The 17199-nt window shown below is 39.7% G+C and overlaps 1 protein-coding gene across 1 annotated transcript; it reads right to left on the bottom strand.

Annotated features, from left to right (window-relative positions):
* Positions 1 to 5681: 5681 nt before the first annotated feature.
* Positions 5682 to 12531, bottom strand: dnajc19 (DnaJ (Hsp40) homolog, subfamily C, member 19). Its single transcript, XM_067414926.1, has 6 exons — positions 12380 to 12531; positions 11874 to 11925; positions 11706 to 11776; positions 11545 to 11624; positions 5933 to 6003; positions 5682 to 5837 (listed from the first exon to the last, which is right to left on the bottom strand). The coding sequence occupies exons 1-6, from the start codon at positions 12380 to 12382 to the stop codon at positions 5767 to 5769; spliced, it is 348 nt and encodes a 115-aa protein (XP_067271027.1). The 5' UTR covers positions 12383 to 12531; the 3' UTR covers positions 5682 to 5766.
* Positions 12532 to 17199: the final 4668 nt, after the last annotated feature.

Raw genomic sequence — 17199 nt, 5'->3', positions numbered from 1 at the left:
GCAGAATCTCATTGAGCCCCATGTTAAAATTCTCAACTTTGAAGCAGAAAAAAACATGTTTACAGCCTGGTACAAATTGTGGTTTTGGCTTATAAGGCTAATTTTGATCTTCATGACAACTCTGAGGGGGGTGAATTTTTTTATAACTCATTCGTTTCCGTTATATAAAGCCTTAAAGGGATCCCCTGGTGTTGAGACTTGTATGGCTTAATGTAACATAAATTATGTCTCTTACTGAATTATGTAGTAGAAAACCCATGAAAGATCTACGTTATTTTAAAAATCGATTTTATATTTGGACCATGGGCGGCGCCATTTTGTTTGCGTTCTAGGTTGATGACGTAGAGTGGTTGAACTCCTCAATCAGCTGGCGTTACCCGTAGCTATTTTTACCACAACGCAACTCGAAAATTGTTTCAGAATTAAACAAAACCAATGAATTCCTTTGTAATTATACTTAAAACACACTCAAACATACATGTGCACACAAACTCACCTACACAAGTCACAAACAGATCGGCGGGCGCGCACACGACAGGCTGCTCTGTCTCAATCGAGATGTTGGGCTGCTCAGTCTCCACGACAGGGGCTGAATCTGAAATCGACCCTATACCCTTAAATAGGGCATTATTTGAAGGGACGGACATTTGTAGTGTTGTCCGACACCATAGTGGACATGTTCGAGTGCAGTCATTCAGTCTCACGTTCCACCGCAATAACGAGTGTACAGCCGATTTACACACAGCTGTCCGACTTCACGCACTCAAACATACATGTGCACACAAACTCTCTCTCTCACACAGACTCACACACACCCCAACAGATCGGCGCGAACACACACACACACACACACACACACACACACACACACACGCACGCACTGCGTGCGCGCATACATAACCCTCAATCTATTCCCTGTGTTGATAATCCTAGATAGACTGTTGATAGTAGATTAACTGTAATGCCTGTGACCAGCAGAGGGAAATATCTAGGTAGGACGATGGGATAAAGTAACGTGAGGAAGAGAGGCAGGATGTTTTGGTGATGATGCATGCGATTGAGACAGAGCAGTCTGTCGCTGACCTAGGTGTGTGCGCGCCCGCCGATCTGTTTGTGACTTGTGTAGGTGAGTTTGTGTGCACATGTATGTTTGAGTGTGTTTTAAGTACAATTACAAAGCAATTCATTTGTTTTGTTTAACTCTGAAACAATTTTCGAGTTGCGTTGTGGTAAAAATAGCAACGGGTAACGCCAGCTGATTGAGGAGTTCAACCACTCTACGTCATCAACCTAGAACGCAAACAAAATGGCGCAGCCCATGGTCCAAATATAAAATCGATTTTTTTAAATAACGTAGATCTTTCATGGGTTTTCTACCACATAATTCAGTAAGAGACATCATTTATGTTATATTAAGCCATACAAGTCTCAACACCATGGGATCCCTTTAAGGTTCTGCATAATTAAGGGCGTGGTTACAAGTGGATAGCCGTTTATCCGCCGTCTATAGTTATTGCGTCACCTCAGCTCCGCGCACATCCCAGCTTTTTGCCCATTTTCTGTTATGCGGGAGTGACACGCGTTGACCCGCTCACAAGATGGCAACGCCCAGCTCGCCCATACTTTAAGCTTCAGAACGGCTTATCAGAATACTATGGGTGACGTCACGGACACTACGTCCATATTTTTTTACAGTCTATGATTGGGACGCAGGGAATGTCTTTATAGGCCCTAATAAGACATTGATTAGCTGATTCAGGTGTGTTTGATTGGGGTTGGAGCTCAACTGTAGGACAGGTCCCCCAGGACCGAGTTTGGAGACCCCTGGTTTGTTCAGTTTTCGATCACACTTTAGATCGGGGTCCAATTCTCACCATTAAAGGTGCTGTACTCTTGGCGAGGCTTTTTTGGGTCATGTAGAGTCTGTGATCTCTGACCCGGTTTGTTTGCTGGCTTCCATGGCAGAGAGCCCGTGGTGGTGAAATACTACTGGGTAAACTGGCGTGTGGTGTCACAGACCAAAACACAAATAGATATTCCCACATGGCACGCACATTTCAATGTTTGTACGTTTCCCAAATATCTGCAAATATATGATGGTCCTTTTATGCTTTAGTACAGTCAAAAACTTACATACAGCACCTTTAACTATGACCTTTCCCTCTATAAACACCTAATTACTGCTTATTAATAGTTAGTAAATAATGTAGTTGTTGAGTTTAGGTATTTAGGTGTAGGATTAAGGGATGCAGAATAAGGATTATTTTTATGTGCTTTTTAAGTCCTAATAAACAGCCAGTATCCTAATATGCATGCTAATAAGCAGCAAGTTAAGAGAACTGAACTCTAGACTAAAGGGTTCATTTTCTTGTAGTCAATCGCAGCGCATAGAACCGCTAGCAGGAAAGTTGAGAAATTTGGCACACAGATAGAGGACAGGCTGAGCTGTCACAATCTTTAACTCAGTAGCGCCACCAACTGTCCAAAGTTGCACTTACATTTAACTTTTTAACTGGAAGGGCTATAATTTTTTTTCTCTGATTCCTTAGCTCAAGATGATTTGATTGGTCCCTATGGCATTATTTTCCATCATAAATATGTTTCAATTTTGGATAAAAAAAACAAAAAAAAAACTTTCAAACCCCTCCTAGACTGCTGTTCTGATTTCCATGAACAATAAACCAGATCATCTTCAGACATTGTAGACAAAATAGTTCATTAAACTGTTCTCAAACACGCGAACGAATTTGACAAAGAGCACGGCAAAATGAGCGCTAGGCTATATCGCCACGGTTTATCATAATCTGACCAAACTTGGCCTGTGTCACAATCAGCTCCCTAGTTCAGTAGTCATGGCACTGATCAGGACATAAGTCAATGGGCTGACTCCCTGATCGTGCCCTGACTACTGAACTAGGGAGCTGATTTAGACGCACCCTTGGTGTGTGTTATGAAAACTGTGACCTGAAGCAACCGGCACAGTGCCACCTAGTGGCACTTAAACTTTTGCTTATAACTTCTCATTGGTTTGTCTAAACATCACATCTCTTTAGATCCGGTGCATCAGTCATACGATACCCGAATTTCCCACATCAGCCATTTTGAATTTTGCTGTAAAATGCTGTATTTTTACGCGCATTGGCGCATCATTATGAAACACGGTATGTCTTCACCCACCGTGCCCTTAAGCTACACAAAAAAATCTCTTTACTGTATAATATAGTCAAAAGTTATAATGGAATTTCCAAAAATGCTAATACCTTTTGATTTGTGTATTATAATGAAACTGCTCTTAATAGATTCCTTGGGTCAGGCCGAGAACATAGATTCCAATTTTGCCAAACCTCCTGTCCGCCATTTTGATTTTCTTTCAAAACTTACGTTTTCGAACTGCTCCTAAACCATTGGCCTGACTTTCACCAAAATCAAACCGTATAATCTTCAGACTGTGCTGACAAAAAGTTTCGATTGACAAAACCATTTTCGTATAGCACAGCAACAGAGTTGAGACATGATGACAAAATGACTGAGGCTGTAGCTGCAATGCTTTGACACATTGCCACCTCACCCTGATCACACCACATCAATTTGGTCACAGCGTCACCTATTGGTCAAAAGTGATAACCCATTCATTATGGTCTAAAAATGATCTTAATGTGTCTAGTTGCTCATTGTTGCACTTACAGTATTGTTCAAAATAATAGCAGTACAATGTGACTAACCAGAATAATCAAGGTTTTTAGTATATTTTTTATTGCTACGTGGCAAACAAGTTACCAGTAGGTTCAGTAGATTCTCAGAAAACAAACAAGACCCAGCATTCATGATATGCACGCTCTTAAGGCTGTGCAATTGGGCAATTAGTTGAATTAGTTGAAAGGGGTGTGTTCAAAAAAATAGCAGCGTCTACCTTTGACTGTACAAACTCAAAACTATTTTGTACAAACATTTTTTTTTCCTGGGATTTAGCAATCCTGTGAATCACTAAACTAATATTTAGTTGTATGACCACAGTTTTTTAAAACTGCTTGACATCTGTGTGGCATGGAGTCAACCAACTTGTGGCACCTCTCAGCTGTTATTCCACTCCATGATTCTTTACCAACATTCCACAATTCATTCACATTTCTTGGTTTTGCTTCAGAAACAGCATTTTTGATATCACCCCACAAGTTCTCAATTGGATTAAGGTCTGGAGATTGGGCTGGCCACTCCATAACATTAATTTTGTTGGTTTGGATCCAAGACTTTGCCCGTTTACTAGTGTGTTTTGGGTCATTGTCTTGTTGAAACAACCGTTTCAAGGGCATGTCCTCTTCAGCATAGGGCAACATGACCTCTTCAAGTATTTTAACATATGCAAACTGATCCATGATCCCTGGTATGCGATAAATAGGCCCAACACCATAGTAGGAGAAACATGCCCATATCATGATGCTTGCACCTCCATGCTTCACTGTCTTCACTGTGTACTGTGGCTTGAATTCAGAGTTTGGGGGTCGTCTCACAAACTGCCTGTGGCCCTTGGACCCAAAAAGAACAATTTTACGCTCATCAGTCCACAAAATGTTCCTCCATTTCTCTTTAGGCCAGTTGATGTGTTCTTTGGCAAATTGTAACCTCTTCTGCACATGCCTTTTTTTTAACAGAGGGACTTTGCGGGGGATTCTTGAAAATAGATTAGCTTCACACAGACGTCTTCTAACTGTCACAGTACTTACAGGTAACTCCAGACTGTCTTTGATCATCCTGGAGGTGATCATTGGCTGAGCCTTTGCCATTCTGGTTATTCTTCTATCCATTTTGATGGTTGTCTTCCGTTTTCTTCCACGTTTCTTCCACGTTTTCCTCTGGTTTTGCTCTCCATTTTAAGGCATTGGAGATCATTTTAGCTGAACAGCCTATCATTTTTTGCACCTCTTTATAGGTTTTCCCCTCTCTAATCAACTTTTTAATCAAAGTACGCTGTTCTTCTGAACAATGTCTTGAACGACCCATTTTCCTCAGCTTTCAAATGCATGTTCAACAAGTGTTGGCTTCATCCTTAAATAGGGGCCACCTGATTCTTCACAAAATTGATGACCTCAGTGATTGAATGCCACACTGCTATTTTTTTGAACACACCCCTTTCAACTAATTCAACTAATTGCCCAATTGCACAGCCTTAAGAGCGTGCATATCATGAATGCTGGGTCTTGTTTGTTTTCTGAGAATCTACTGAACCTACTGGTAACTTGTTTGCCACGTAGCAATAAAAAATATACTAAAAACCTTGATTATTCTGGTTAGTCACATTGTACTGCTATTATTTTGAACAATACTGTAAGTCTGATGCTCCCAGCCATGTTGGCATGAGCTTTATTCATTATGCTTGACGCTATATTTATAATATGTGGATTTATTGAATGTTCAGAACAAAAGATAGGAATTGACTTTTGAAGCGGCCCACACTGAGATTAAAAGTGCTTTCACAACAGGTTCAAGTTGGTTACATGGATCCACTGTGTTGACCAACAGGAAGCTGCTTGGTGTGAGCCATCCTTCTTACATCATACACACATGACCGTGTCCCACACCGGAGCTGAATACAAATTAAATATGGCCTTGCTGTTCACATTGTATACAAAAGCTGATTCAGCTGAAGTGTAAATATATTAATTTTCACACAAAAGGAGATCAGATCGAGATGACAACATGGTGTTTAATGATCAGGTAAGAAGAATTCAAGTGTGTCAGACAGGGCTCATTCAAACATTCGATGAAGATCTAGTTCTTTGTTTGTCCATCAAGTAAATCTTTAGCCTCGTTGATTTTTGTTGCCAGATATGGGGATCCACCTGCGGAAGAAATAACACCGACAGCTCAAAGGAACTCACGTACTTCAGAGTTTAGCACCGTTTTATGATTGAGCCACAACAAAATATAGTCTCACCTCGGTCAGGATGGTTTAAAATCATCAGTTTTCTGTGTGCCTCTCTGATCTTGTTTTTGTTAGCAGTAGGACTAAAGGAAAGAGAATGACACATGGGTCAAATTTACATTTATTAACATCTATGTTAACATCATTTTATGGCTTAGAAAGCAGACTAAAGGCCCGTTCACACAAAAGACAACAAGTATAACTAAAGTTTTACTAATCATTCTAATTCTTCGAGTCCACACCACAACTTTAATGATAATGACACAGTTGTCATATTCTGAATGATTTTTTCCTTTCTAGAAGATGAATTATTAAAATAGCCTTCGATAGCCCCACTTTAAAATGTGTGAGGATTTAAAGCTGAAAATGACAAACCTGTGGTGTGCTTACACTCTGCGTGCAGAATTATTAGGCACTTTAATTTATGAGCCAAAAAAAAGACTTAAAATTATTAAGTGTCCATGAGGAGGATTGCAATAATAATGCAATATAATATAATGATTATTATAATAATATAATAATAGACATTGCAGTTTTGGGAGTTCATCAAGTCTGTTTTGCAGAGATGGACTCCTAAAAGTAACTGGCAGATTCTGGAAGATGAATCCTCAAAAGGATCTGGTGCTGGTCCTTCAAGAGTCACTCTCAAGCCATCGGTTTAAAAAAAAATATGATCAGAAAATCAACGTGCCGAATAATTCTGCACTCAGTGTAATAACACCACGCTATCGAGTGTTGATGTGGACGCTAATATAGTTATCTTTATCATTCTTGGTGTGAACGGGTCTATAGCTATATAATTATAATATCTGTTCCTATTCTAAAGCAACGTCCACACCACAGCTATAAGGACAAAGAATGAATTGTTACATATTAACAGGGTGGAAAGCAGCAGAAAACATACTATTTTGGAGTTAAAATTATTGTAATTAAAAACTTAAATATATATTTAAAAAATATTCCTGTTTTTGTTTTAATTTTAGTTAATCCTGAAGTTAATTTCAATACCTTTTTAAGACTTTGTAAAAATATTTTAAGACCTCATCGCACTTCAAGTTCTAATCAGCAACAAACCTTTAACTTAAAGGGTCAGTTCACCCAAAAATGAAATGTCTGTCATTAACTCCTCTCCCTAATGTCGTTCCACACCCGTAAGACCTCCGTTCATCTTCACACACAGTTTAAGATATTTTATATTTAGTCTGAGAGCGTATGCAAGTGTATGCACACTATACTGTCCATGTCCAGAAAGGGAATAAAAACATCATCAGAGTAGTCCATATGAGACATCAGTGGGTTAATTAGAGTCTCTTGAAGCGTCAGAAATACATTTGGGTCCAAAAATAACAAAAACTACGACTTTATTAAGCATTGTCTTCTCTTCCGCGTTCCTCTGAAAAGATACAAACGGTTAATGAATCAGTGAATCGATCAATGATTCGGGTCACCAATGTCACGTGATTTCAGCCGTTAGCGGTTTGATGCGATCTGAACTGCTGAAATCACGTGACATTGGTGACCCGAATCATTGATCGATTCACTGATTCATTAACCGTTTGGATCTTTTTGGAGGCACATGGAAGAGAAGACAATGCTGAATAAAGTCGTAGTTTTTGTTATTTTTGGACCCAAATGTATTTCTGACGCTTCAAGAGACTCTAATTAACCCACTGATGTCTCATATGGACTACTGTGATGATGTTTTTATTCCCTTTCTGGACATGGACAGTGAAGTGTGCATTGATTCGATTGTGAATGTGAATTGATTGTTCCGATGATGAACGGAGGTCTTACGGTGTGGAACGACATTAGGGTGAGTCATTAATGACATACATTTAAAGGTATAGTTCACCCAAAAATGAAAATGTGATGTTTATCTGCTGACCCCCAGTGCATTCAACATGTAGGTGTGTTTGTTTCTTCAGGAGAACACAAATGAAGATTTTTAACTCAACCGTTGCTGTGTGTAGATCATATACAAGTCCTTCTAAAAAAATTAGCATAGTTCATTATTTTTCATAATGTAATGATAAAAATTAAACTTTCATATATTTTAGATTCATTGCACACCAACTGAAATATTTCAGGTCTTTTATTGTTTTAATACTGATGATTTTGGCATACAGCTCATGAAAACCCAAAATCTCAAAAAATTAGTATTTCATGAAAAGGTTCTCTAAACTTAACCTAATCATCTGAATCAACTAATTAACTCTAAACACCTGCAAAAGATTCCTGAGGCTTTTAAAAACTGCCAGCCTGGTTCATTACTCAAAACCGCAATCATGGGTAAGACTGCCGACCTGACTGCTGTCCAGAAGGCCATCATTGACACCCTCAAGCGAGAGAGTAAGACACAGAAAGACATTTCTGAACGAATAGGCTGTTCCCAGAGTGCTGTATCAAGGCACCTCAGTGGGAAGTCTGTGGGAAGGAAAAAGTGTGGCAAAAAACGCTGCACAACGAGAAGAGGTGACCGGACCCTGAGGATAGGGATGGGGAAATGAAGCCTCATGAAGCAGTGAGGCGTTACCCTGACTGTTTCGGGAAAAGGTTCGAGGCGTCACGAGTGTCAAGAACAGCGCCATCTGGTGCTTATTTAAAATAAAGCGGGCAGAAGCCTGTGGAAGATCGAAGCTCTGTCCGATAAAGCAATCACAACACACTCCACCGTTTTAATGCTATGTGTACAAATAAAAGCCTTACATATTTGCATTAAATTAATTAATTTACCAATTAAAGTGTGACAATAAAATATATATGAGCTAAATATGTGATTCACGAAGATCTAATGTAGGCATACCCTCCACACACACATAGTGAATAAGGCCATTGTGTGATATGATCATTAAATGTGCTTATGGCACTTAGCAATGATAATGCTTGTGTACAGTGAATGACAGAAAAGTGATAAAGTTTTGAATTATTTTTATTAAGACATAAAAGCTGTTTTACAGTGTTGGGGCTGAGTCTATTTCTTCTCTTAGACAGTAGTTCCCCATTTATTTATTTTGTAAAGCATACACACATTGGATCACATTGAAAGAACATTTTCCCAGATAGGGAAAGGCCATTACTCTTTTCCATTAAACTTTCTCATTACTCTAAACACAAACACCATATCGCCTAACACCAAATTACCTAAAAAAAAAAAGCAAATGTTTTACCAAAAAAAGGCAAATAAATAAATAGTGACATTTTGGTTATCTAAATGACATTTATTAATTAACTTTTAAAGTACAGCTCTCTCCTCACAAATACATCAACCAGACTGACTGAGCCAACAACTCGATCTGGAGTTTGAACCTTGTGAGACGCAAAGAGAAACGCGCACGTGATTGGACAGAAAGTGAGGCTTTATTTGTCATCGATCACGTGACTCTGGGAAACCAATACACACCCCGATACGGAGCTTCACTTGAAATGGTCTCGCATACGCAATACACGCATCGAAGCTTCAGTGTCATACGTAACATCACTACCTGAGGAAGATTGTGGAGAAGGACCGATTCCAGACCTTGGGGGACCTGCGGAAGCAGTGGACTGAGTCTGGAGTAGAAAAATCCAGAGCCACTGTGCACAGGCGTGAGCAGGAAATGGGCTACAGGTGCCGCATTCCCCAGGTCAAGACACTTTGGGCTACAAAGAAGCAGCACTGGACTGTTGCACAGGGGTCCAAAGTACTTTTTTCAGATGAAAGCAAATTTTGCATGTCATTTGGAAATCAAGGTGCCAGAGTCTGGAGGAAGACTGGGGAGAAGGAAATGCCCAAATGCCTGAAGTCCAGTGTCAAGTCCCCACAGTCAGTGATGGTCTGGGGTGCCATGTCAGCTGCTGGTGTTGGTCCACTGTGTTTTATCAAGGGCAGGGTCAATGCAGCTCGCTATCAGGAGATTTTGGAGCACTTCATGCTTCCATCTGCTGAAAAGCTTTATGGAGATGAAGATTTGGTTTTTCAGCACGACCTGGCACCTGCTCACAGTGCCAAAACCACTGGTAAACGGTTTACTGACCATGGTATTACTGTGCTCAATTGGTCTGCCAACTCTCCTGACCTGAACCCCATAGAGAATCTGTGGGATATTGTGAAGAGAAAGTTGAGAGACGCAAGACCCAACACTCTGGATGGGGTTAAGGCCGCTATCGAAGCATCCTGGGCCTCCAGAACACCTCAGCAGGGCCACAGGCTGATCGCCTCCACGCCACGCCGCACTGAAGCGTCATTTCTGCTAAAGGATTCCCCACCAAGGATTGAGTGCAGAACTGAACATAATTATTTAAAGATTGACTTTTTTTGTATTAAAAACACTTTTCTTTTATTGGTCGGATGAAATATGCTATTTTTTTTGAGAAGGACCTGTAATTATGTGAATGGGTAACAATTATATGAGAGCGGAAAAAAAACATGCTTAGACAAAGTGCACAAAAACCCTGCTGCTTGTGACGACACAATGATGTCTTTAGACAAGAACCGATCGGTTTCTGTGAGAAACTCAACAGTATTTATCTTATTTTTTACCTCATATCCCGACGAGTCTCATCAAGTTTTCCCATCGGCTGTAACTTCCGTCTGATAAGGTCAAGCTGTCGCAATCATTTTATATATATATATATATATATATATATATATCCTCATTAGTTCCTGCACGGATCGGTCGAATGAGGCATCTACATAATATATATCTATGATTGCGCCGCTTTGACCTTATCATACGTAAGTAACAGCCGATGGGAACACTAGACGAGATACGTCTGATATGAGGTAAAAAAAAAACATAAATACTGTTGTGTTTCTCACAGAAACGATCGGTTCTTGTCTTAAGACATCAATGTGTCGTCAGGAGCAGCAGGGTTTTTGTGCACGTTGTCTAAGCGTGTTTTTTTGTTTGTTTGTTTTGCTCTCATAGAATTGTTACCCATTCACATCATTACATGACTGGCAAACAGCAACGGTTGAGTTAAAAATCTTCATTTGTGTTCTCCTGAAGAAACAAACACACCTGCATGTTGGATGCACTGGGGGTCAGCAGATAAACATCACATTTCATTTTTGGGTGAACTATACCTTTAACTAACAGTTGTAGTAGAATGTAGAATCTCTATGATAGGCCAATTTTGTATTGTTTATATTGCATATCTGTTTCAGGAGGGCAACACATCACCTAACCTCACATTTCGCAAAATACGGGACGTCACCCGTACACTCAGACTGAGCACCCTGTTGTTTTAAACTCCCCCAATACTTATGGGGAAGAGAATACGTTTTGGAGTCAAACTCTTTTGACAAAGCTTGAAAAAAATGTAATAACTCATAAAATCGTGATTAAGACTTTTTAATACCTTTTGAGGGTCTTAATTTTCCCAAAACTGATTTATCAACTTTTAATACTTTTTAAGACCCCGCAGACACCCTGTTTTTAAATGTCAATGTTTATTTAGCTATTTCTTTTTTATGGGTTTAGTATCTATAACCATGGTCTTAATATTAAAATATTTCTATTATTTTCGGGCAAATAGAGCCTATATTATATATATATATATATATATATATATATATATATATATATATATATATATATATATATATATATATATATATATATATATATTTAAACAAACAATACCTGATGCCAAGAATAAGGGAAGCTTCTCTCCTGGTCATCTTTGGATCAAAACCGCCTCTGTAGTATCCGCTACCAAAAGCCTGTCACACATATATATATCATTTGCATGAGTCTACAGAGGTAAAGTACGGATGGATCATAATGTGAGGAATATAACTTGCAGATTTGGATGCTTCCAGAGCTTGTTTCACTTGCGGCTCCATATGTTTCATGGCCTGCATCGCATAGCGACCTGTAAAAATGAGCCAATAGAAAACAATCAGGCTTAATTAATGCACAGCTATATGATGTTCCTGTGCAAATCTTTTATATTTTAGCTGGAATCGTACCTGCAAACCCTGCGGCTGCCAGGGTAAGGCCCACGGCCACCATGGTACTGGCCTAAAACACACAAAACAATAACCCTTGATTGAGCAATTTGCATTAATTAAGGGGCAATTTGCATTATTCAACGCAACCACACATCAGACACGTCAATCATTAAAAAAAACATCCCTTATATACAGACTCTACATTGATTACATGCATCATAATCATATCTCCCCAATTTACAGTATCAGGCAATAATACACCAGCTATGGTCATCCAACCAGACTGGGAAAGTTTCATGCTTTACATATGGCATATCAAACAAACATATACTATGCATGCATATACATGTAACTCTACCTCAAATAACTATAGACATGAATGGTTTAATACTCAGTCACAGCACTGAATGTCACTGTTAGTTAGCAATGCGCTAATGCTACCTTTCATTCTCTATTAAATGACTCGATAAACGCTCCAGAATTACGCCAGACGCCAGGGTTAAAGTGAAGGAGGAAACACTTGCCATTTTCTCTGCTAAGATCCTGTGTTGCGATCGCCTATCGTTATATCTTTAATCATAACTGACTGCTAAATGTCAGGCTCATGTGTTTTGTTATGGTGACTTCTGAACTTCAGACAGCGACCTGCCGCAACGCGCAAACTTAAGTCGTAAAACGTCAGTTGGTTTATGGCAAGTTATTATTAGCTCCATGGTTTCGTTCGTAGGGTGCAGAAATGTGAAGGTAACCTAAACCACAGACAGTATTGACCATTATATAACTGCCTAATGGTATTTATTAATGAGAAGCTGAGATGGTTTCTGAATCCCATTTGATAACGGAAACAAAGTCTGTTCGTAGATAAATATATTACAGACTATATATATATATATATATATATATATATATACAGGGCCGGCGCAAGCTCAAATGCCGCTCTAGGCAGAGCATGATCGTGCCGCCCCCACCTCACACTCACAATTAGGTATCCTTAAGATGCATGTAAACAAATTAATAGTTTCTTTATCTATGAAATTACACTAAAATAAAAACGTGCAAGCATGTTTTCAGATTTTATTTTTTATTCTGCAACGTGAAAAAAGTACACAGTGCTGCAGCTGCATATATATTTTTTTAATAATAGACAGTGTACAGAATAAAACTAAACATGCACACAACTTTTTAGCTCATTGGAGGTTTCGATTTTTTTCTTGACTGATACACACAAACACACATTCACATAATAGCCTACATTTCAGAAGCGTGCGCATCGGGCTTTCGCAGCGGCAAACGCTTTGATTGCGTCCTCGAGTTTAACTTTTTCAGCAAGTTCGTGCTCAATTGCAATATAGTCCATTGAGTCTGTCTTGTGTCTTTGTACTTCAGAGATAATTTTTAATCAGTTTAAGCTCTGAGAAACTGCGTTCTCCAGAGCTCACAGTGACGGTGAGAGTGAGAAGCACTCTTTTAATGCTATAAAAACATTTGGAAAAATCAACGCAATCTCATGGTCATGCGTATAGTACGAGTGTAAAATCTTTTTTGCGTGCATATACGCACTTTATGGCGTGCATATGATATGACACGCTCTTGGATAGGTTTAGGGTGGTGGGGTGGGGGGTTCGTATGTATAATACGCCATAAAGTGCACGCTAAAACTCATTTTGGCGTATACATTCCACGAGATTGCAAACTCGGACTATTTATACGCATTTTCGTGAGATCGGGCTCGGAAAAATTGATTCCATCCTTTTTTCACAGATGAATTTAAGCGCATCCAGTGGTTTAGATCCAGCAACCAGACGTCTGCCCAACATCCCGTGAGTCTCCATGAGTCAGACTCAGGGCCTTTTTCAGTCTTAAGCAATCCTGAAGAACTATTGTAGGCTATTCTCCTTTTCTTTGAGAGATGCGATGTCATCCAAATATGCGCCCATGGTCTCGAAGCAGCGAAAAGCACTCTTCCACGGAACGGATGGCACAGTCGAGCGTATTTTGCACGCATATAGCCTACTAATCGCAGCTGCAGACGCGCGAGAGTATTCACACTGGAAGCGTTGGTGCAGCGTCACAGCAGCGGCTCCCACAATGATAGAGCATACCTGTCTGAGTATTAAATACTAAACTAAAATAAATTATTATATTTTCTGGCTAGTTTACTATAATTTTTATAATACTTTCACCCAAACTGAATAATTAAAACTAGTTTAACAAATGGGTAAATCTTCTACAGATGATTTTTATTCTTCGTTTTCTTTAATTAGGCTACATACTCCAGTTATTGTTAAAACACACCACATGTGCTTTTTGTGTGCATTGAGCGCTTTTGTGATATTATATTTATTTTGTCCATCAAGTGTGCTTTCGCTTTACACCGTGACTGCAGCTGCAGACCGAGAGCCTTTACCTGTCTGAGTAGCCTATTAAATACTAAACTAAACGAAAGCTTGTTATATTTTCTGGCTAGTTTACTTTATTTTTTATAATCATAACCATACGTTCACCCAAACTGAATAATCATTTGATAAAATCTTCCACAGATATTTTTTATTCTTCGTTTTCTTTTCTGACATACTCCAGTTATTGTTCAAATACACTACACGTGCTTCCTGTGTGCATTTTAGGCACTTTTTGTGTGAAATTACATTTATTTTGTCCTTTAAACGTGTGCTTTCACTTTAATTGAGCGTCAGAAGCGTCAACAGCGCAGCAAAAATAGGCTCGGCGCCGAAACCCCCGCTTCACTGCTGCTCACGCGACGCTCCTGCTTGACGCTCACGCGCTGCTCCTGCTCCCGGTGTGAATGCACTCATTGATCAACATGGGCGCCGAAAAAAATACGCGCTGCTCACGCGCCGCTCACGCTTGCGGTGTGAAAATGGTGGGGGCGCGGCCGGGCGGGAATTTTTATTCTAAATTTAAAGTTAATTTAAATGTATACTAATGGAGTGGGAAAAAATGTTGTTGGTATAAGTGCGATAATTGTAACCTACCTAATGTAAAACTAACAAATACCTTTTTTTTAAAATTCTCTCTCTCGCTTTCGGTCTCTCGCCCTCTCTCTCTCTTGCCGCCCTGGCTGAGCTGCCGCCCTAGGCGGCTGCCTAGTTCGCCTATAGGCACGCGCCGGCCCTGTATATATATATATATATATATATATATATATATATATATATATATATATATATATATATAGCCTCATATTTGAGTCTCATATTTCACCCAAAATCATTATTAAGGCTTAATACATCTCAAATATTCATTACTGTTAGGTAAAAATCCTATTCCAATTTCTATTTAATGCAAATAGTTATGGCATTTACTGACAGCCACACTTATTTGGCAAAACTTATTTTTAATACACACATTCTTGTCATTCAAAAAGAACAATATTGTAAACATTGTATTAATACATCCGTATTCTTCAGTAAAAAGCATTTATACATAATGGAAGAGCAAATTTATTCTGATTTAAGTTTTTAAAATAGCTAAAAATATATAATAATTATAGTACATTTAGTAATGTAATATAGACAATACTGACAGTATTACAGTGGTGAGAATCAAATAAAAAAAATATGTACAATAATTGAAATAAGAATAATTGTTTTCATTTAAAAAACAAAAAGTAAAATAAATGGCTTTTTTGGGTAATGGCATCTGGGGAGAAATCTGCTTAAAGGGGGGGTGAAACATAGCCTGACAAGCCAGACCCACATCAAGATGTTTGGTCTGGAAACTCACCATTGACAGCTCAATCCGAGGGGCGGATAAACGGTTGTCTTTCAAACTCCCTCTGCACGCGATAGGATAGCGCTACACCAACCAGAGCAACGAAGGTGAAGCAGAGCTCGCTGACAGATTAAACATTCGCCGTATCCGGTCGGCTAAACTCCGAACACATCTTCCCTTTTTAAGAATGACTTCAGTGCCGCTCTTTGTTCTTTTCTCAGAGAAAAGCTTAACTCCAAGTCTTCCAGAGTCGCGGTCAAAGCTGATTCGAAAGACCGCCGCCGTTCGCCAGTTTCTGTGTTTACTAGAAGCACGCAAACGCAACTCGGCCGTCGTCATTATGGCCCCGCCCACCGACTCTATACACGATGTGATTGGGCCGTCCAGATTGTGAGGAATACAGCTCAGATGGGTATTGAGAGTTCCTAGATGACACTTGCGGGCAGATTAAATTTGCTGCCGCTAGGGCCCGTCTAGATTTCTAGGCTAGGTGAAACACATATCTTCGAAAAGCTTTAGTTTTATTATATTTATAAAAGAAAGATAAAAACGAGCACTGGAGGCGTATCGTGTGGGCGGAGCTAAAAAATGACAAGCGCGCAGCTACTGCATGAGAGCGTCTGAAAGCTGTGACATCCTCAAGCGAGGAAAAGAAAACGTTACCCTAAAAAAATCATGGCTATCAATCAGATTCAGCTAATACAGATATGATCCAGAATCAGATCCGGAGGCTGAAATAAAATTGAACAGGAGAAACAGCAACAGCAGGACGTCCGTCTCTGTGGTATGGACTGTATTTAGTGGCCTGTCAACATTTGTGTGTGTTTACTCGCAGTTTATGAGGACATGATTCGGTTTATGGACTATTGTATGCGACTAAACCTTAGCAGTAGCAAGCAAAACGGTTTTGCACGTCAGACTAGTGTAACGTTATACAGAGAACAACAATGGAGTAACCGTTAGTGCATTTGAATGACACCTATAGTGGTCAGCTAAACACACACCATAGATCGCATGCTCCATTGATAAATTAACTAACGTTATACACAATCGTGTTGTTTACTGATGTTTACTTTTTGGACGATAGCCAACAACAGACATTTGAAGCAGTTTTGCTCACCGGCTGCTTCAAAAGCAGGACTGAACCTTTATCGCTGGGACCGCTCCGTCAAAAACACACTTCTTTCGTAACTTGATTTGGTGAAGTCCTGACAGCAGTGACCGTAGAGATCCACTATTGCGACGCGACTGAAGCGCGATGTTGTGGAGCTTCCCGTCATTTCTGTGTTCAAATCGGTTCAAAAGCAGCGCTGCCTTCCCGGAATGCTCTGCGGGCGCATTTAAGTCGCTTGACGTCACCCATAGGAATAAAGTGGAGCGCGGCGCGACAGAAGTGATGAGTAGTGGAGGTGAAGCCAAGGACTGAGGACTGCGGTGTCGAGGTGGAGACTAAAGACAGAGGAGAGCTTGAGGGAAGGAGTAGCCTGGTGAAGCCGTAGGGATGGAGGGACTAAGGCCCAATCCCAATTCTATTTTATAGCCCTTTGCCTAGACCTGTCACAATAACACATTTTGCTGGACGATAAATTGGCCAAAAAATGATTGCGATAAA

Source organism: Pseudorasbora parva, chromosome 14, assembly GCF_024679245.1.
Source record: "Pseudorasbora parva isolate DD20220531a chromosome 14, ASM2467924v1, whole genome shotgun sequence".
Lineage (NCBI taxonomy): Eukaryota > Metazoa > Chordata > Actinopteri > Cypriniformes > Gobionidae > Pseudorasbora > Pseudorasbora parva.
The sequence above is the reverse complement of the archived record's forward strand: the minus strand, read 5'-3'. Positions and strand labels throughout refer to the sequence as shown.